The sequence below is a fragment of the Ixodes scapularis genome, unplaced genomic scaffold (genome assembly GCF_016920785.2).
Source record: "Ixodes scapularis isolate PalLabHiFi unplaced genomic scaffold, ASM1692078v2 PGA_scaffold13__105_contigs__length_92229423, whole genome shotgun sequence".
Taxonomy (NCBI): Eukaryota; Metazoa; Arthropoda; class Arachnida; order Ixodida; family Ixodidae; genus Ixodes; species Ixodes scapularis.
In genome coordinates this window covers 88,810,978-88,832,749 of record NW_024609839.1, presented here as the reverse complement: position 1 = coordinate 88,832,749, position 21,772 = coordinate 88,810,978, and the positions used below count along the sequence as shown (strand labels likewise).

General features: G+C 45.1%; 1 protein-coding gene across 1 annotated transcript; it reads right to left on the bottom strand.

Moving 5' to 3' along the window:
* Positions 1-691: 691 nt before the first annotated feature.
* Positions 692-21,421, bottom strand: LOC115322016. Its single transcript, XM_040212889.1, has 5 exons — positions 21,371-21,421; positions 13,347-13,362; positions 5,780-5,921; positions 1,673-2,054; positions 692-949 (listed from the first exon to the last, which is right to left on the bottom strand). The coding sequence occupies exons 1-5, from the start codon at positions 21,419-21,421 to the stop codon at positions 692-694; spliced, it is 849 nt and encodes a 282-aa protein (XP_040068823.1).
* Positions 21,422-21,772: the final 351 nt, after the last annotated feature.

Genomic DNA, 21,772 nt, shown 5'->3' with positions numbered 1-21,772 from the left:
CGAAACCAGAAGCCGGGAGGGACGGAGAGGGAGAGGAGCCCTCGTCGCTCTGAATCCGTCGTCACGATTTTCGCTGACGGAGACTTCACTGAATATGCGCGGGTGGTCACAAATTTTAAATCGCGGAACCAAGTAATTGTTTTACCAAAGCCTCTTTCTAAAATAGCTTCTCGAGTGATGCTTCATCAAAACCACGCGGTAGCCATTGTCGAAGAGGGGACCAAGACTTTGACATGGGATTAACTCCACTGAGAGCAACGAACTGTCCGAGGAACACATAGCTCAAATTATCGATTTTGAATAGAGGGCGGTATGGTCTTGGGGACGAACAAGGGTGATTTTTCATTTTACGCGCAACGTTTTAATAGTGCGGTTGTATGACAAGCCGAAATACATTCATTGCTTAGAAGCATGTCTTCGATAATATCAAAAGTTTTACTAATTTTGTTTGCTTTATTATTGGGAGCGGTGTCTTCTAAGATGGTTATTGTGTACTGCACTAAGATTTTCACGATACATTAGGCTTTCCATGCAATAAAAAGGAAATGCCTTACGCACGCCTAAAGAGCGAGTTATACCGAGAACCTGAACACAGCCTTCACCAGTCTTACCGTTGCGGAGGTTTAAGAGGAATTTTATTGCGTCAAAAGCGCCCACCTGCTTATTAAGTTTACCCAAATAATCGATACCTTCAAAGAGTCTCCATTATTTTGCCCTTCAGAGTGTCTGTCACGTCATTTGAGTAGATGTCAGACTCCGGCACGTTGACTTTTGTGAATACACCAGACATTTGGAAGCGCACGTGCCTGGCGCCCACTACTTCCAGTTCCTTGTTCGCAAGGGCGAGGTAAGTCGCTGGCAAGATGAGAATGCGGGTGCCTTGCAGAGCTCGGTCGATCCCCATAGCAAAGTATCCACTAATGATCACATTACAAGTCCAGGGAATATCCTGAAAAGGAAAAGAAAAAACATTCGTAGAGTCATAAATCTTAGGTGAGACATTTGTGATACCCTTAAAGATATGTCTCAAAAAACTTGAGTTCTTCCTACCTCAATGCTGTGTTGCTGTAATTTGCAGGCACTACTTTTCGTGTAATTGACGTACGTAGGAAGTCGATGCTGGGTCCTTCAATTTTTCACTCATGCCTTCAGTAGAGACTTTAAAATTTAGATTAAAATATTGGATGTCCTAGCAATACACTTTATGATTACGTCGTTAACTTTGTGTTTCAGTAACATGAACCAACCTTTAAACATTATTTTTCAAATGAAAAAGTGATTGATATTTTTCCCTAGATAATACTATAAGCAACACTTGTTTCCTCCCGTATAAACAAGTCGCAATTTTTTTTTTGTATAATGACAGGCAGAATTGTCACCTAGCTTTTCGTGTAGAGAACGTTAATACAAAACTACTTCAATTTGATCACAATATAAAAGAGTAATATGTTAGGAAACAATGATGAAGAAACACTATTGATGGTGGTATAGAAATATTTGATCGGACAAACGTAGATTCGGATCAATAAGAAACAACCTACTATATGATAAAAATAAACACGACTTGTAATGTAAATAGTCCATATGGTTTGTTACTCGTAAACATCTATTCTCACCTACTTTAGAAGGGCGGCAGGGGCAGCCTGGCTAGAAATAAAAATAAATCACTCACTGTTGTGGCGGTGTTGGCGTACCACAGTACTTCGACGGTCTTGTTAGGAAACACGTTGACTGCCGTGGCGACCTCAAAGGTCTTGAGTTTCGTCTGAGTGTCAGTCGAGGCGGTTTCTCTGTCGTACTTGGTGCCGACTGTGGCACTCAGTCCGAATTTCTCTTTCCATCCGACACCTCCCGACACCTCAAGGCCCACGCTGAATCCTTTCTTCACTGTGGTAGATGTTTTTTCTTTGCGAATGGTAGTATGCGTCACGGTGTACGTTTGATTTTTTTTCGCTTTGTTTTCATAGAGATTGGCGTAGAGAAGAGTGCGGACAGTGTGTCTTGGTATTGGCTTCCCCAGTTTTATATGGTCCATGTCGACTTGTAGATAAAATCTGCGAAGTAAAAGACACCGTCGAATCGACCCAAGTATACATTTCCAAACAAACGAAGCAATCAATAAACCGTTGATCAGTGAATGAGCAACTTTTGTACCATTGCTGGCAATGCAGGCGCGGGCAAGACAAAAGCTGGTGTGCACTACACGTTAGGAATATCGGCAAGCATTAATTTATTTTTTAGAGCGCAGCTTTTAGGCGCCATTTTCCGGCTTGAGCGGCGTCTGCGTCGCTGTCGGAATCGGCGTAACCGTGCGTTGCATTATGGGATGTTTTCCATAGTGACGTCACGTGTAACGTCACGAGGGTCACTCATGACGTCACCGCGCGTTGCATGGGTAAATTTCCACGCTAAATTCAGCGAAAAATGTTCCCCGCTAAATTTAGCAAAACATTACCCGTTAAATTTAGCGGAAATATTTCCCTGCTAAATTTAGCGGAAAAAATTTCCCCGCTAAAGCTAGCCAAAATTTTCCCCGCTTCCGAAAAAAATTACCCGCTAAATTTAGCGAAGAAATGTACCCGCTAAATTCAGCGAAAAAAAATTCACCGCTAAGTTCAGCGGAAAAATGTTTCCGCTAAATTTAGGAAGAATTTTTTCCACCAAATTTAGCGGTAAATTTAACGAACATTTCCCGCTAAATGGGAAAGGAGCAGGAGAGGACGGTAGAGGTGAGGAAGAGGGGCATAGCCTCTTCTCTGTACCTTCCCCTCCTCCTCCTCAAGAGCTGCGCTCTAATTCGGTGGTAAAGGGGATTAAACGTCTTTCATTTTTTATCGGAAAACGTTTAATATCCTTCTCTGTGTATAGCGGTACCATGGCGACCAATCTAATCGAACACCACTCCGTATGATCCACGATACTACCGGTGCCTTCTGTCGAATTCTCCGTATAGATAGACACTTTGCGGATGAAACGTGGCCTCCAACGAACGTTGCACTACTCGGCACTTCCAGATCGTCTGCTATAGAGTCACTGGCTGCTTTAGAGGCGCGGGGTGTGGCGAACGCCGTAACGGTGCATGTTTGGTGCTGGTTGATTGGCTAATGGGATGTTGCATCGGCTGCGGTTGAACCTGATCTCAAAGAGAGTATAGTAAAGTTCCTAGATACTTCTTTTACAAGTAACGACAACGAATACAAATGACAAAGCACATTTCGCTGGAACAAAATGGCGCCATTCAGTTCATACCTCTGGTGTTCACCGCCATTCGGTTCTTAAAACCTACAACGTCACGCAGTCCGCGTTTCAAAGAATGTCGCTATTTGTAGAAGCTCTTATATAGAAACTTTAGAGTACACAAAGTCCCTAGATAAGAGCTCCCTACAAGTAGCGACATTTTTTGAAGCGCCGACTGCGTGACGGTGCAGGTTTTCGGAAGCGAATGGCAGCGTACAGCAGAAGTTTGAACTGAATGCCGCCATTTTGTTCCAGGGGAAAGTGCTTTGTCATTTGCGTTGGTTGTCGTTACTTGTAAAAGTAATATCAAGGGACTTTAAGCGCATAGTTTCGCGGGCGACGCGGCGCGGCATTTACTTATATGATCGGGACAGTACGTGTTCTAGGCTGAACATCTCTCAGTCTTTAAAGGGGCTGTGAAACGATATTCACATCGAATGTTTTTCACTTTACACGAGCTTACTGGCACTATACCTTGTCTCATCCTACGATGGACTAAAGGCCAAAGCCACGGGCTGCCAGGTCCAATCACGTTCCACGCTAAACCATGGCATGCTTAGCATTGGCTAGGGGCGGACAAATAATACTCCGAACCCAAAAGCGCTGCGTCATTTCTATAGTTAGGACACTGCAAACAGCCTGTATGTCATGACTTTTTTTGCAATGTCAAATTGTTGAGTCATTCGGTGCCATTCGATTTGAACCACTGTCCGCCCATCCCCATCAGTGATCCGAGACGCGGGCACCGATGCGTGCATCGAAGCGAAATACCGCACAATTTCTAAGTGGCTTGTGATTGGATGTGGCGGTCTGTAGCCTTTGCCTTTAGTTCATCGTAGGGTGAGACGAAGTATAGTAGGACTCAAGGATACTTGCACGCAACGCCATTGACCAAGAAACTTTGTTGCGGTGTAATTTCAAGGAGAAAAGCGAACGTTTTCATTCCATCTCTCCTGCGCAAAACTGGATGACGTAGCTGGGCGGTCGCAGTACCTCCCAGTGACGATATTTGATTAAGGCCCATAGATTGGACCCGAGCATTGCGTGGACAATCGATTTGTCCTCGTGATAGTCGATAACTCGAGAAGCATTCGGGTGTAGTAGCCCGTGTCCCATCGCTCGAATAACCGAACCATAGCAATGTTCGCATCTCAGCACGTGTTCCGTGCTTTGCCAACCCCGTGGCTATGATCAACATTGGCGGCATATTATCGGTTCCAGATTACATGGCCACTTGATCTGGCTACGGGTTGAGGGGGTGAACGGTGCTCGTTTTTATAGCGGAGCTGCTAAGGGCTAGTTTCCCCAAGGTCGTGTCCGCCAGATTAGAAATGATGACAGCGAACTCTGGACAGCTACCGCCATCTATGAGCGATGGCGGCAACCAGACAACTGGTTACCGCCGTCGCTCATAGATGGCGGCAACCTTTCCTTGGAAAAAGAAGAGCGCGAGCGGAAGGAGTGGCGACTTGCGCAGCAGCGCGAATAGTTCCGCAACTGCCGCGAAGCCGCTATCGCCTTAAGTTCCACTGCATCGAGCGCTTCAGATTCCCTTGCGAAAGAGGAGCAGATCGCTGGCCTGGAAATCCACCACCGAGAACGGAAGCAACAGCTGCGATGCTCTTCCTTCTTCACCGGAGTGGAAAGGCTGAAAGTTTTTTCTGTAATTTCTTTTCTGCGACTTTGATTGCGTGTGGCGAAAAACGAACGAGTGTTTCATAGGTCATTAACGTCCACCCTACCGAAAAACCCATTATACATTTTCGCTATCTGGATTATTGAACTGTAAATCTATCTGAACTCTATCTGGATTTCATGTTTTCAAAAAAATTATTTCCTTTGTCTGCAATCTGGATTTTAGGTTTCCAGAAACTATTCCAGCTAGATTTCCAGTTCCATAATGCAGATAGTGAAAAGTTATACTGGGTTTTTAGGTGGGGCAGGAGTCCGTTTTAAGCGGTATTTGCGCAAAGTACAAAAAATCGTTGTATGCCCCTTTGAGTTCTGCCTTCCGCATTCCTCCGTTCCTTAATCCGACCGATAATTTCCTATAAAATGATCAGCCCGTATTAAGGTGCTTTAGTGAATGATTTTTTTGTAGTCGTTTTTAGTGAGGCATGAAATCAAGCGCTGCTAAGTTGCAGTCAAATTTCCTTGTGCCACTGTCGTGGTATGCTACGTTTCAGCGTAAATCGAGATGCGGCCGACGCTACGACGTAACTGGACAAATCGGGTAGCATCAAAAGTACAAGTTACTAGGCCTATTTTTAGTTAAGATTGGTTCAGCGATGTTAGAACACGTATTGATACATGACGAACACCGTGATTATGCGCTTCTGACGCTCTCTGATCGGTGCACCAGCTCGTAGCGTCGGCTGTGTCTGGACCTAAAGCAAAACGAGGTATAGGGTAACACCGCCTGCTGAAGCACTTCATTAATAACACCGGGATGAAAGTACGGCTTCCAGAAAAAACACGCGTAAAATACAAATGTCGCAATATCCGTTCATTTGTTTAAAAGTTTAGTATAAGGTTTAGATACTTTGTAGTAGCGAAATGTTGTTTCAATTCTTCATGCTCCGACTTCGTATCAGTCCACTTCACTTTCACATGGTAAACTTCTTCAAAAACTTTACCGAACTTTTTCACTGCAGTTTCGAGATCGAAGACCTTCGGGGTGTCTTCTGCAGAGGAGAGAAGCAACTTCAATTAAATTCAATTCGTATATTTATTCCCATCTTTGATATGGGTGACGGAGACGGGGAAAAAGCTGCAGAAGTGCAGAATGACAAAGAACCTGCTCTCTACTGGCAGATTGGCCAACAGGAAAAATATTACTAATTGAAAGGACGGAAGAAATAATCGCTGCAGTGCAAGAGAAAATATTAAATGTTTTAGGTGAATTTTTTTGTCGTATTGTTTTCGTATTAAGCGCACCTAGGCAAGCTTTTTGGTCTTCTAAAAAGAATCGTTCTGTTAGTACCGTATATTGTACCATTTGAAGCCCGTATTTCGTTCTAGGACGGGGCATTCTCAAGGATCCAGCACTACGCTCTCCATGTACAATATTTTTTACACTTATTTCAGAAATCGTTAATAAGTAGGAGGTTTAGTTGTTTCGATTTACATATCTTAAGAATTAATATACTTTGCCATCATCGAAGTGAGAGAAAAAGTGAGAAAGAGAGGGAGAGATAATTTTGGGACTTTGGCAAAAATTCACGTTAAAAAAAAGACGTTTACAAATCTCTGTAATGCGACACTAGAGGGTAGCAGTTGAGGAGGAGGAGGAAGGCTATGAAGGGCAGCGTCCTCCTCCTCCCCATACCCTCCTCTCCTCCTTCTGCTCGTCCTCTTGCTATCTCCTCCTCCCCCACCTCATCCTCCTCCGCTCCCCCTCCTGCTGAGTTTGTTCATGGGTGGGGCGACATGAAGTCATGTAACGTCATTTTCCCCGCTAAATTTAGCGCTAAATTTAGCGGGGAAAGTAACGTCACATGACTTCTTGTCACGTGACCCATGAAAAATTAAGTTCCTGCGCTAGTTTCAGCGGAAAAATTGACGTCACGTGACCTCAACACATATTCAGTTTCCCGCTAAATTTAGTGGGGTGGTTACGCTGACGGTGACGGCGACGCCGCCAAACGCGGAGACGCGGAAACGGGCGTCTTAGAGCTGCGCGCTAAAACAACCGGTATTAAAACGATGACCCTCTTCAGAAATCTGATGCTGCGGCAGATGATGATAATATTACTTTGACTGTTCCCTTCGTAACAGGCGAGCTCGAAGAGGTGTCCAGATAAGCGAACTCGAGAAATTCTTGAGGCTGAAGTGATTGCGACCAAAGGAGACGCCTGCATCAGTGCTCCTTCGGTGACTCTGTCATCAAAAGAATTAGAGTACATGAAATATTTTCCTTAGATATTCTTAATTTGCTTTACCTTCTTCTTTCTTTTTCTTAATATATTCACGGTCATTTCTTTCACTGTTACTTTAATCATGCCCACCATTTCCTATTGTTTTTACTAATTTCTTTTTTCTTTTTCAATTTTCAGTCTCTTCAGATCCTTTCACTCCTTTCTCACAAATATTTCTAGCATTTAACGTTAGGGTTCTTCATCTTCCTCATCTCCCGAATTAAAACGTCAGTTGCGAGTAAGCGCTTGTCCTGTGTTCTCTCCCTCTTGTCCTTGTCTTATGCGCTTTTTAATTTTCGTAATGTTTAACCAACTACGCCAACAAATAATTTTGCTAGAGCTCGAATAATCCTGCCCTAACCAAAATATTAAAAAAAAAAACCATCACCGCACCGCCTGATGTCACTTATCTTCTGCCAACAATGCTCACGTCTTGCCTTCATCTGCGAATCACACTGCATACACGAGTCAGTGTCCGGCCTAGCTGTTGCTGATGCTGCTAAACAGGCCATGTTGGATGTTGGAATTCCTCCCCCATACTCCGCCTGCTCCACTTCTGGGCGCATTGCCCGTGTCTGACGTTAACGGGAACCACAGTGCCTGTGCTAGCGTCCTCCCGGCATGGGGTTGGCGATGTTCCATCGGAGGTGGCGTGAGGGCCTCGCAGAATACTCACAGAAATCGCAGAATACACGCAGAAAAAAAAGAAAATTGCTCTCAGAACAGACCTGTGCAGGAGCACAATGCTTCTTGTGTAATACATCAGCCTATAATCACCCTTAGTACGTTTAGAGCGCAGCTCTTAGGGGCCGGTTTCCGGCTTGAGCGGCGTCGCCGTCGGCGTAACCGCCAGGTCACGTGACTCCCCTGAGGCCACGTGACCCCCCTGAGGCCACGTGACCCCCCTGAGGCCACGTGTCCCTCTGAAGTCACGTGACCACCTAAGGTCACGTGACGTGAGAAGTGTGATCCTTCTCCTTCGGGGAAAATATAAACATGTAAATATGTAAATACCAGGGTATATACATATAAAATAATCTCTTGTTGTGATGAAAATAACCATTAAAAAATTAAAAACAACGAAGAAATAAAACTATCTCTGGTCCCTACTAAAATAAAATGAGAAGAAAAACAATCAATAAATAAAATGAAAACATACCTGAGAGTACAAAGAACCGCAGATATACATAATTAGTTAAAAACATTAAAAATAAAAAGATTTAAAAATTTTACCAATTCAATCTCTTATATATTCTAGTACAAAAATTCTAAGCAAGAACAAGACAACTTCCTCGTCGTCAAATAAACAAGAGACAAGACCAAGCGGAACAACAATTAATACCTTAATACCGAAGAAAAAAAACAAACAAATAATCATGAATGGCGTTGGGTTGCCAAATGCATGGTAGCGCTTTTTTGGACGAGGACAAAAGAAAGAAAGACAAGACAGACACGAGCGCTGTGTCTGTCTTTGTAGTTGGTATTGGTCTTGGGTTGCCTTTGGCAACCCAAGACCAATACCAACTAGCCAAGCATACAGCTTTCATAAATGGCGGCAAGATTTTTCCAAGTTCGATCCATTGCCAATATTCAGCTACCTCCGTGTTTTTCTTTTTAATTGGCTTTAAGAACTAAAACTTTGGCCAATTAAGGCCCTAATTTTTTTAATTGAATTAAACATATACGTCAGGTGGTGCAGGTCAAGAAAAACAGTTGATTTCCTTTCTTTGGCTCTCACTTGGAAATTGAGAAATTGAGTAATTTTATATTTCTGCAGCAGTGGTGCACTCAATTGATCTCGAAAGGTTTCCTTATGGGTCGCTGGCGAACAAATTTAAAGAAATTAGAGAACGCGTAGTTGATGTGAAACTACGGACGATTGGTCCGCAGTTTTAACCCGTTTATTTTAAAAACAACCCCTCTCGAACTATTCTCTTTAGAGTATTAGCACGTTATAGAGGGCGTTAACCTTATATTCCTCCCTAAGTTTGTGACTGGTTTGTTCTCAAAGAGATTCCTGGCGAGGAGCGGGTGTCCGAATTTCAAAGGGCAAACTTATCTGTAAAAACAGCCGAAAAATCTGTGAGACCGATCTTCTCAAAAACGACTCATTTTTCAATGTTTCCCGCAGTGCCAGGATGTGGCCAAAGGTGTTACATTTAATTATCCGCCCTTAACTAGCGCTAGGGTTATTGTCAAAAAGTTTCCAGAAGCAGCGCGCGCAGATGCCTATATTTGAACCTGCGGCCAAATGTACAGAAAGAATGTGACCAGCGAAAAAGAAAAAAAAAAAGGAAACAACGTCTTCCTTTTGTAGATGAACGGTTAGTTGTGTTTAATTTTTTTTTTGTGCAATGGGAAGGGGCGATTTTAATGCTTATTGTTGTTTAAAGGTCAATATCAGCGTTTTAAACAAAGGGAATTTGGTGTTTCTGGAAGGGAAGTTGGTGATGATTGCATGGAGAATGACTGTGGACATTTCTACGAGGCCATTCGATGGCTGATTTATATGTTTTAAGAGTCCAGTCGGTGCATTGTGAATGAAGTGTATGTCCGGGAGAGGAGTTGTCGGTGTCCATCGGGAGTGACAAAAAATAAACGATTTAGCTGCATTTGAAAGGTCTTCTCCGGTGCCCTTTTTCTTCGACTTCTAAGTTTCCGATCTTTGTATATCTATAAAGTCCTCGGGTTTTAAACTTCATGACTAACTATCAACAGCTCGCCTGCACATTCGCCGTATTTTCAACACCCATTTCTGAAGTTGCTGCACTTTGCATGCGGCACAGAGTCAGGCTTTGGCTTTAATTTGCATACTGCGCAAACGTTAAAAGTGATTTCGCCAGTGAGGGGACAAATGGGCAGACATGTACAAGTTACTCAAAAAAAGTAATTAAGTTAAGTTACTGAGTATTGACCTCAAAAGTAATTTGAGTAGAGTAGAAATTACTCAAATGGAAAGTAATTGAGAAAATTACTAATTACCATAAAAAAGTTGCGAATTACTTTTGAAGTTAGTTTTAAATATTTTTGTTATGGTAAAAAGAAAGTGCATAGGTCCGTTAGCGAAATTGTGCTAAGCAAATATGGGTCGGATATTTTTTTTTTCTTCAAAGAAATGCTTTATTAGCTGGTTCTGCTTCTGCGTTCCTAATTGTTTTGTTGTTGTTCTTTCTTGTTTGTTAGGTCAATGATGTACTGCAAATGTGTCATTTCTACTTTGAGGTTTAGCACTGCCTGAGCTTGATTTTTAGACATTGTTTGCTTGTCTACAGTGTCGCGTAAAGTACATCTAAAAAGTACTTGAAACAAAGTACAAAATAAATTAGAGGTTATGTACTTCAAGTCAAGTAGTAAGTACACCGGGTGCAATGTACTTGAAGTAACGTACTATAAATACAATACATTTCAAGGTAAAGTACCAGTGCTTTTAACAGAGTCTTTCATGATGCCCTTTCATTCCCTATAGAGTGTTTATTTAACTGGTACGCATTGCTCCAGAGGTAATAGGAGGTGCATCCGTTTTTTCACGGAAATGGCAGCAAATATTGCATAAAGTCAAGTCACTACAGAGTAGTAGTTTTACTCTCGCTGACGAGCTATTTGACACACTTAACTTATAAACCACTTATTTGTGTCGGTCTTATAGCCGCCATTACTTCTCTCGGAGAAATGACCAGAGGACGTCTTGAAAGAAAGCGTTTTCACACGGCGATACGCCATTTTTTTGTCTTCAAATTCGGGGATTGTACATTGAAGTGGGAAGTTTTACTTTTCTCGTAAAGTACAAGTACATGCCCAGAGGATGTCCTTCAAGTAAAGTACAAGTTTTCGAAACAGTAGTACTTTAAGTACCATGTACTTAAAGTACTTCCCAACACTGCTTGTTTATTATTTTTTTTATATAAAAACATTGGGGGAATTACTAAGGTTTCTCGAGCGATCTTAAGATCTTTGAAGATTTGGATATTCTATGTTTTGGGAGGAAAGGCAACGCAAAAAAGGTTCCCTTTTTGTTGCCCTCTAGCGCGTGATTCTTAGAGTACAGCACAAACTACGGGAGATGAGCTTAGGAGCAGGTGCTGCCTTTTGTTGTGCACCTCCTATAGTGGGCGAGAGTTCCTACGTTGGGGAGACGCGGGAACAGCCCTTTCTTCGAATGGTTCAAGTCTCCTTGAGCTTCGGGACACAAGGAAACTCCAGTCCTCGGCGCTAATCTCACAGTTACTCAGCCTCTCCTGCGTCGTGTCTTTTCGCTCCCCGCGCCTCGTAGCGGGGTTATTGCAGTGGGGGGCTCGGGAAAATGGGGGGGGGGGGGGGGGGGTTTCGGACTCTCTAATCCACTTTCTCCTCCCCCCCTCTTTCCTACGCCACATGCTTCTCCCCTTTTGCAAATAGCAGCCGATCTTCCAACATCTTATCTCTTATGCAGGAATGTTTGTTGATAGGCAAAACAACCACTAAAATTCGAAAGTAATTTGTAATTTGAGTAGAAGTTACTCAGAAAAAGTAATTAAAGTAAAATACTAATTACCAAAATAAAAATGTAATCAAAAGTTACAAAACTACTCCGAAAAGAAGTTAAACTACAGTAACTTGAGTAGAGTAGTTGAACTACGTACAAGTCTGCAAATGGGCGAACTAGAAACGCCCGTAGCAAAGTTCGGGCCATACAAGAGAAACAAAAAGGAAGCAGGATCAAGAGACACGGCTACACTTTTCAGACACTAATACAAACCATCAAGGGAGATAGTTGAGGCGATAAATTGGAAAAGGAATAATAAGGGATCCACTTTTGTAACTAACTTCCTATAGTTTCGTTAGATAATGAGATGTCATGTTTCATATTTGGCATAGTTTTCGTTCTCTTTCCACTAAGTTCATTTTGTTAACGTTGCCTCGAGCTGGAAAATGAGAATTACGTACTCTAGTGTCAGGATGCCAGATATCATAGTCACGGAAAAATTAAGAAAGACACAGCGCGTATTTTTATGTTCATGCAGCTTGCTTAGTGAACCTTTCTGCGGAGTTCTGGTCAGCAAACGCCGCAAACTCATTTGTTTCGAAGATATATCAAGAACCGTGTTGTCACCTCACCCTGCATTTCTTTCGCTGTGAGGCAACAGGAACACAGGCTCATTCACACATATTAGAAGGGCTGTGCGTGGGTGTTTTTCCCTTATTAAACTAAGCGCTTAGCGCTCGGTTTTGTTCGTCAGGTTTTTTTACTATTTCGTTTTTATTTTCGCAGGGGTGATCAATGCTTTCGTATTCTGTACTTCCTTTCATCATAAGTGAGAGTTCAGCCGACACTACGTAACAAAAAGTTCAGTCAATCAGCACTAAAAACGCAGCGTCACTGCATTCGTCTTTGTTCTCTACGTACGTTGAAACCTCGCTAACTTAATCAAGTCCAGTAAACAGGACCTGATTCTGCTGTTTTTGTTCTACTGTGCATTTGTGTCACGTACGTTTTGACTGGGCTCTAACTTGTTTATACCATTACTAAAACAAAGTATAAAATGTATGCAAGCCTGTTTAACATTAGTTACTTATTTAGCACTGTTGAGTTACATAAGGTAACACCGCCTGTGTCCGAATCTCTTAACTGAAATTCATAATTTATCTTGATAGAAAAAACTATCGTTCATCTATAAAAATCTTGCTTGGTAGTTCAGAAGGTGCGAAAAAAACTTGGAAGTTTCTCTTTGAGGACCGCAGCAGAGTGCTGCGAACTTCCAGCCGGCATGTGTAGGCCTTCACCGTGACCAAGAAAATGTGACGCTCCGGAGGATATGATCAAGCTATTGTCACCGATAGGTTAAGGAACGCAGGACGTGACGAGTTTTGGCTCTATTCTTATCGCTTTTCGGTGAATGCGGAATTAGGCGTTAAGAATGGTGGTGGGTAATCACGAATCAAAAAGCGTAAACATAATATGTCACGCCCCGCATTTCTTAGGTTCTCAGGAACTAGCGTGATATTTTCATTATAATCGAGGTAGTGTAAAAGTTCTATTATTTTTTTTTCTGAGCTGCGAAATAGTCGCACTTGCTCGTTACGTATGTTCCTTCCACTCTTCACAGGCTAAAAAAATGAAAAACAAAAAGTGGCAGTTGTTCATTTGCGGCATGAATTTAATCAAACTGAGGCAACTTGCAAAAAACAAAATAAATAAATAAAGCCTCGACTCACCTTTGGTTTTCTTGACCTGAAATTAAAACAAAAGAATGCGTATTGTTTCGTAAATTGAACATTATATTCTACATGCTGAATAGTTTAGCGACACGATGGGAATTAAATGTTTGTGCGACTACGGATATATACGCAGTACATCCAGAATATAAGTTTTGCCTTTGATCTACTCGAAATTGTCGGAAATATCAGTTCCCTCAGTCTACTGCATGAATTAGACTATGGCAACATTCAACTTCAGTTTGAAAACTGCATGCAATATAATACCAATAGACGCACACGCAGCAAACGTGAGAAAACCAGAATAATGCTAAAAACAAAGCAAAAACAAAAATATTTCAAGTGTTAGTTAATTTCTCGTACCATTAGAGAATGACATAATTTACCGTTAATCATTATCAGTAAACAAACAACTCCTACATTTGTTACTGCACTCACAAAACAGTTAGTATTATAAAAAGATTAGTTTTGCTTCAATATTTGTTTATACTCATCCTATGTTCATGCTATCCACTACTTGTTGCGTTATTTCACGCCAAGGTATTAATATCAGCGGCCGTTTCGCATTTCATTTCTTTCCCGTAGTGCGCTATTTGCAAACTTCTTTTACAGTTCGCTATGCTATATGTTTCAAGCATAATAATATATCTTTTTTTTTTAAATTTCGTTTGTTGTAACTCCGTTACATCTTGCCATTTATACATCGTGCGTTGTGGTTGTTGGTATATACAATTTACTTGTATTTTGCCATGTTTACTTGTACAGGAAAACGACGCCAAAATAACACAAGACAAGGCGGGTAGGTGTGTGAAGGATTGCGTAGTCCACGTGTTTCCAACACGAGATGGCGCCATATACCCGGAGTGTGCGGGGGCGCGCGCTCAGCGCGATCCTAAGGAGAAGAAGAATCGCACTCACACACACACTCGCGCTCGTCCCGCAGGATCTGAATATATGTTTAAAACCCCTTCGTGTTTTAAAAGTAGCGCAAGGTGCGTCGATGCACGATGCAGCTCCAACGTGCAGCCCTTGGGAAAATCATGGCGGCACAGCGCAGCACTGTGCTAGCTTGCAGGCGCCATGTTCTTCCCAGAAGTGACGCGCAGCGCGTGTCTCGAGCATTTCCACAATAATGAATGGCGCCACTTTTCCTAGGATCGAGCGGCTTTAGATATGCCGGCCTAGGCCGCACTTTTTAGGTATTAATAAACCCAGTTTTATTTCCTCTAAACCGTGCCCGGCGTTAACAATCGTGTCTTTGAGCGTGCAGCTTCCACACGATCAATAAAGTCAGGCCACCTTGTTGTTCAGTGTAGCACAGGAACGGGAAACGACATGGAAGATGGCTGCTACAACAGAGATGCGGCAATTGAAGAGGGACAAGCACTGGGTAACAGACTAAAGAGTTTTTTAGGACTGAAATGCAAGGGGAAAAGCGTGACACCGATGAAAAGGCGACAGGAAAGAATGGAAGGCAGGCTGACTCTGGACCAGAGACTACAGCGACTCGAGGAACAACTCCAGAGGATGTGTCCCCCACAGGGACATGCCCACTAAGAAGAGAAAGTAGGAGGGATGGTGCCTGCAAAAACACGAGAGGCGGAAAACACAAAAAGGCACCTGACCGGGAAAGAAGGAAAAACAGACGAGCAAAAAAGAAAAAGAGGGAAGTGAAGATTGCCTTTTTAAACCTACAGGGAGGAAGGAAAGCAGGAAAATGGGAAGAGGCCTTTCAGATGTTACAAGATGATAAGATTGGAATGTTCGCAGTCACAGAAACCCACCTCAGAGATGAAGAAAGACCCCCGGATTGCGAAGGGCTTTTTTGGGATGGGGTAAACAGAAAGGACAGTGAGAGAAGGGGAGGGGGGGTAGGATGCTTTAGCGGGCCAGGCTGGCAGAGAGAAAGTCCAGAGTGCAGAGAGCACATGTGGTTGACGGGAACACTGGCGGGGAGAAAGGTGGCAGTGGCAGTGGTGTACCTGTGGACGGGGGCAGACAGCAGGGAGACAAACATCAAGCTAATCAAGTGCATTGAAAAAGACTATCACAACATTGGGAGACCTACCATTATGGTAGGCGATTTCAACGCACACCTAGAGGAGTTTGATGGGAGAACAGACGGTAATGGAAAGCTGCTGCAGGACATGGCGGAACACCTGGATATGCTAATCGTCAACACACAAGATAAATGCATAGGAAAGACGACATGGACGGCCAGAGGGATGAGCTCTACAATCGATTATTGCCTGGTGTCTCCGGACCTGTATGAAAAACTGAACTACATGGAGATAGACGAGGAAGGCGACAAGAGCTTGGGAAGTGATCACAACAGATTGCTGATCACTTTCGGAGGAAAGCCGACGGAAAAGAGAGTCAGCGAACCTATGAGACCACACCACATAACGCAAGCAGAAGCACAAACCATTGCGCAGAAACTGGAGGAAGAGGTGGAAACCAGGCAGGTGGAGACGTACGGGAACCTCATGCGGTGGTGGAAGGACCACCTGGAAAAACTGAAACGACCGACACGAGGGAAGCGGAGGAGAAAACGATGGTGGGATGTGGAGGTGAAGGAGGCCATTACAAGAAGGCAACTGGCAAACAGGACTCTGCGAGGGACCATCAGAAAACGAAAGGAGGAGAAGAAAGCCCCCCTACAGAAAGATTCAAGAGAATGGAGGGAGTACCAGAGCAGGAAAATAGAGGTGACAGCTTTGATTCAAAGCAAAATGGCCAAGGTAGATAAGAGATTTTTGGAAGAACTGAGAGAGGCAGGACGTGAGGCCCCGCTGAAGCTCTGGCGACATGTACAGGGCCAAACAGGTCGACCTAGGGAGGATGCTGTAATCAAAGACGATGCAACGGGAAAGGAACTGGACCCTGGAGAGACCAACCGGTACATTGAGAGGTGGATAGGGGACATGTTCACAGGGGACAGCCGACAAATGGACAGTGAGGAGGGGGAGACGGAGGACGAACTGCAGGAGCAACCGAGCAGAGAGGAAATCACGGAGAGGGAGTTAAATAGAGCAGTCAAGAGGATAGGAGGAACCACAGCCACTGGAATGGACGAAATCCCAATGAGGCTGGTGAAGGAGCTGGGGCCAGAGACGAGAGCACTGCTGCGCGAGATCCTCAACCAGATCCTGAAGGAGGGATGGGTGCCGGAGGAGTGGCGAACCTCAAGACTCAGACTCATCTACAAGGGAAAAGGGCAAAAGTCAACGCTCGGAAACTACCGCCCCATAGCCATCACATCGGTACTCTACCGCGTGTTCACACAAATAATACGAGACCGACTGCAGACATGGGCAGAGGCAGAAGGAGTCCTGGGGGAGCTGCAGAATCGGTTCCGGTGGGGGAGACGCCTTGAGGACAATTTATTCGTGCTGACGCAGGCCATCGAGATTGCCCAGAAGGAGAACCGCCCCCTTTACCTCTGTTTTCTCGATATCAACAAGGCTTACGACACGGTCGAACATCGAAAACTGTGGACGCAGCTGGAAGAGCGGGGACTCTGCAGAGAGTGGATAGACCTCTTGCGAGAAGTGTACAGAGGGACGACGGTGGTGGCACAGTGGCAGCAGGAGACAACACATCCAGTGACCTGCTCCAAGGGCTTGAGACAGGGCTGCCCGCTGTCGCCGCTATTGTTTGTGCTGTACATAGCAGGAATCGAAAAGCGGCTGCAGGAGAGTGGGGAGGGTTTCTCACTGGAATATTCGGAAGGCGGGGAAAGGAAGGGAGGAAAACTCCCGGGACTCATCTACGCCGACGATATGGTGCTGATGGCGGACTCGCTGCAGGGCCTGCAGGGGCTCATGAACGAGTGTGGTGCAATGGGAGAGGCCCTGGGGCTTAGTTTCAGTTCGCACAAGTCTGGGCTGATGGCCTTTGGGGCAGCAGAGGAAAACGGGACCGCCAACCTGTCCATTCAAGCCAATCCTGTACCTTGGGTGGACCACTACAAATATCTGGGTGTAAACCTACAGAAGGGACACCACTACCTCCTAGAGCACGAGACGAAGGTCAAGGCGAAGAGCAGGAAGAACAAGGGCATAGCAACGGCCAGGGCCCTCTGGGGATATAACCGATACGAGGTAACCCGAGCGGTCTGGAAGATGGTGGCGGTGCCGGGGCTCACTTTTGGCAACTCAGTGTTGTGCCTGTCATCAGGTACCAGGCAATACCTCGAGGTCCGACAGAGGGAGGTGGGAAGGACGGCACTGGGAGCAAGCCGAACAGCACCAAACGAAGCCGTCCAAGGAGACATGGGCTGGTCCGGTTTTGAGGCCAGGGAGGCCCGAGCCAAGCTGGACTTCGAGCGACGCCTCAGCCGGATGAGCGAAGAGCGCTGGGCCAGACAGGTCTTCAAGTATGTACATCTTCGGTCCGTCCCAACCCGGTGGGTGCGACGGACGCGCCAGCTGGCACAGCGATACGAGGTCAACGGCCCACTCCTCTACCCAGCCGCGGAGCAGCCGGAACTGCAGCAGAGCATCCGCACGAGGGTGATCGAGAGCGAGACACGGCGATGGGCGGAAGCGGCACGTCTGAAACCAGCGCTGGCCCTGTATGCCAGAGAGAAACAGGAGGTGAAGTGAATACCTTTCATGGACAACAGCAAGGGCAGTGCACTGCTTTCGGACGCCCGAGGCGGCATGCTGCGGACCCGCGTTTTCCGCGCGAAGTACATGTACATGGAAGTGAAGTGCGTCATGTGCGCGCAGGGAGCAGACGAGACGGCGGAACACGTCATACTGGAATGCACGGGTATAAAGCCGGACGTGACGTACGAACCAGACATGGCGGTGGCGCTGGGTTTCCGGGGCGTTGACGAACAGTACGACGCCGACAGCTCGCAGCCAGTGGAGGTGACAAAGAGGAGACTGGAGTGTTGGTGGAGGAGAGCAAAAGAACACAACTACGTTTTTGGCTAGTGTAGCTACTAGCCAGGCTAGATCCAGCGCTGCTGAGATCCCCCGATACAAAGGGGTTAGCCCCAAATCCAATCCAAATCCAATCCAAAAGATGCTCATGCAACCTTGCCTTCAGTGACCCCAAGAGTTCGGCACGCTATAAAGGGAAATGTCGCGGGGAATTCGCGAGGCGTTTGAGATTAAACCTAAAAGAGAACCGTGCATAATTGACACGTCTTTAGCCGTAAGCGCGAGACACATGCGCGAAAAGTCTATCCGATCCGACGTCCGATCTGGCAATACGACTGCCGGATCCGAAAAGTTTGGTCGCTTCAGACGTCGGATCGGCAATCCGGCGTGCGTCCGACGTGCCAGATAGTTTCGCACGGCGGACGGACTGTCGGACGCGTCTGGCCAATGACAGCCCAGCTAGCGCGAACGTCATGATGACGTGCTGGGTGTGGCGGGACGAACATGAAAACCGAGAAAACGGGACTGACCTAGGCGACGGGAAGCCGGACGCATGAATCCCGCTGACCCACTCGAGAAACATGTTCTCAGCAAAGAATGAACGCGCTACCGAGAACGAGCTTCAAATTTCGCTCGTGCGAGCTGAACCTTCAATCTGGGACCAAAGATCTGTACAGGAACGCGGACCTCTGCTGGAGCGCTTGGATCTCTTTGGCGGAGCCGAGCGGATCGTCGTGTTGCATGCAAGGTCGGAAGCGTGGGTCTCAAACTGTCGCGTGCGGCGATTCGGAGCGGCGTTCGGACTGTCGGATCGGACGTCGGATCGGACAATTCCGCCGTCTATGTGTCTCGCGTTTTATCTAGAAATGAATACACAATTCGGAAATGCCGGCTTTGCACAATACGTAATGACTTAGCGTATTTGGGTGGCCATATTTACTTTACTTTTCAAATAAACCTTAGTTGAGAGTGCACCTTATCTTGTTTTTGTAGCGTCAGCTACACTGGCCGAGGTTGAGCAGTTTCGCGTGGCCTGGAGAGCCGTGCTGCGCATGCGCGAGGAGCAGTGACGTCACACGGCGCACAGCTGGCGCGCCGGAGCCGCCGCCGCCACGCGCTCTGCCACCACTGCGCCCGCCTCGCCTGTCTGCGTATTCCAGAGGACTGAGGTTATAGCCGCGGCAGACGCACAGGCGCCGCAGCGTGCCCAGCTGTGCGCCACCGTTGCGCAGTAGCCAAGTCTGACGCTGCACCGGAGCCGCTTGATAGCGCCTCTCATTTTGTGCGCAAATAAATATACATGTGTCACATAATGCGTACACCGTGTGTGTGTCATTGAAGCAGCAGTACGCACGATAATCAAGCTAATCCTAGACAACCAGGAAAACTAAGAATAACCAGCTGAACCTTAGCTCACGCTACGTAAATCCTGGCATAGCCGTGCTAAGCCACCGCAATTTTTTTCTTGCCGTGCTCATTGTGGTATTTCGACGCTGTTTTCCTCAGCTATGAATCCACTGGCCCAAATCAAAATAATAACGTTGTGTGTGTGTCTGTACAGCCGACAGTCAGCCTCAATGGGCGTCAGGTATTTTAACTGTAGATGAGAAATTTCGCCAGTGCAGTACTATCGCTTGCCTGGGGTTTTTAAAGGGTTTAAAACACGAAAATCAAATGAAAATGAAATGCTCGTAGGCAACATAGTATATACATCAAGTTTTTGTGATTTATAGGGATCCAATAAATGGAATAATCAATTTACGAATTTTGGTCATTTTCATCTGGCGACCAGGCAACACTGCCCAAGTTAGTCGCACCATGGTGCCCATGAAACACGTGACCATGAACGCTCTCTCATCCTAGGCATTCCCATGGTCGCCCACGCTCGCCTCGCCATGGTACGGTCAAAATCTAGCTCTCACGGAACCCGGCAACTCCAACGCTACTCTCGCTCTCACTCCCAGTTCTTTGACCTTCCACCCTGCGTGCACCTGCAGCGAGAGATTTCACTCCACGTGCTCCGAACTGATGCGCCCTAGCCCGATCCCGTAGGCCCAAATCGCCACTTGTACAGTCTGCAAAAGAGTGTTCCCCTTTGCCCCGACCACCTGGATATTGTCACGTAAATAACTGATTGAATAAATATATAAAAAGAAACTAAGAAAATCTATGTGGAATACGTTATGTTTAATGAATTGTGCGTAGGCTGGGACATTTCACGATGAAATTCTCGTCGGTGTTACGGAATACTTCACATTGTGGCACAAGAGTTTGAATAGCCGTCTCTTAGATTTATGCAGTCTGAATCCTGAGCCAACATTTGATCATTCATTGTAACATGATTTGTTATACTCAAGTGGTTTGTAACGTTTTTTAGGTATTTATTTTGAAACTTGAAGGACATATGATCTGATATAAAAAAATTTAAGACCTCAGTTCTGGAGACCTTTTTCGTTCACTTCCTTCACCAAATTGTCCGTAACCAGAAACGCCACGGCCGCTCAATCTCTTTTCTTCCGGTCTATTGAGGGGCCGTGACTCCGTACTGCATTATTGTTGCTTTGTAGCATTCCATTACACATTCAAACTTGATACTGTATCAATCTTTTTCTCATGGCGTTTGATCCATAAACCTCGCAAATTTCCTTTATGGTGCCTCTATGTGCTACATAATGGGAAATTTGTCGCGTTCTTGGATCTTATTCGAAAGCAGCGGGACATTTTTGTTTATCACTTAAATAAAATTATTGCAAATTAGTGGAGTGATATTATTTAATTTTACAAGTGGAATAGAGCTATGATTTCCCTAATAATGCTATTCGGATTAAAATTGCTAATATCAAAGTCTTTGAGTGCTAAATATTTTTATTTACTTTTTCGATAATTCAAAACATATGCTCTAAAAAGCTCGTAATACCTGAAGTATGACTACACCCTAGAATCTTAAAAACATTTACAATATTGATATACTACTACACTTGACATTCCACTGCCTTCAACCGCAAATAATCCTTGTACCAAAAACAAATTGAACCCCGATTTGCGTGTTAATTGTATATTAACCTCTTAAACTTAATTGATTTTTCAAAATTAGTAGCACGAATTGCTTTAGAAGTAATTAATACGACTTACCAAAGCTGCAGTAAAGAGAAGGAAGCCATACAGCAGTGTTTGGGCGATCATGGTTGTACTGCGTGCGTTCAGCGTTTGACACCGACAACACAAGACTCGAGGCGGCAATAGATGTCAGTCTAAGCAACCACAGTATTTATTAAGCCTCGAGTCATTGTTTGCTCCGCAGCTGTGAATTTGTTGAGAATTGAGGCGAACCTGCCACCCGCCTTTGCAGCCTTGCGTAACATCAAATACGTTATACAAAGTGTTGTATCCTTGCGTTTGCGTCACTTGAAATCTGGTCGAAATTGTATCGTATCACATCAAGGCGGACAAGCTATCTGTATGCTCAATTGCCACGTGCCTTTTCCTTGCCCTCTACTACACTAACCTCTTTCCCCCTTCGGCTGTATAAGTAAC

What these genes read in the sequence shown, in the direction of transcription:
- LOC115322016 (XM_040212889.1), bottom strand. Translation starts at nt 21,421, where the DNA reads ATGATCGCCCAAACACTGCTGTATGGCTTCCTTCTCTTTACTGCAGCT. An exon ending in CAACATTTCGCTACTACAAA is followed by an intron (nt 2,055 to 5,779) that starts GTATCTAAACCT and finishes TTTACTTCGCAG; the next exon opens with ATTTTATCTACAAGTCGACA. An exon ending in ACGCCAACACCGCCACAACA is followed by an intron (nt 950 to 1,672) that starts GTGAGTGATTTA and finishes TTTCCTTTTCAG; the next exon opens with GATATTCCCTGGACTTGTAA.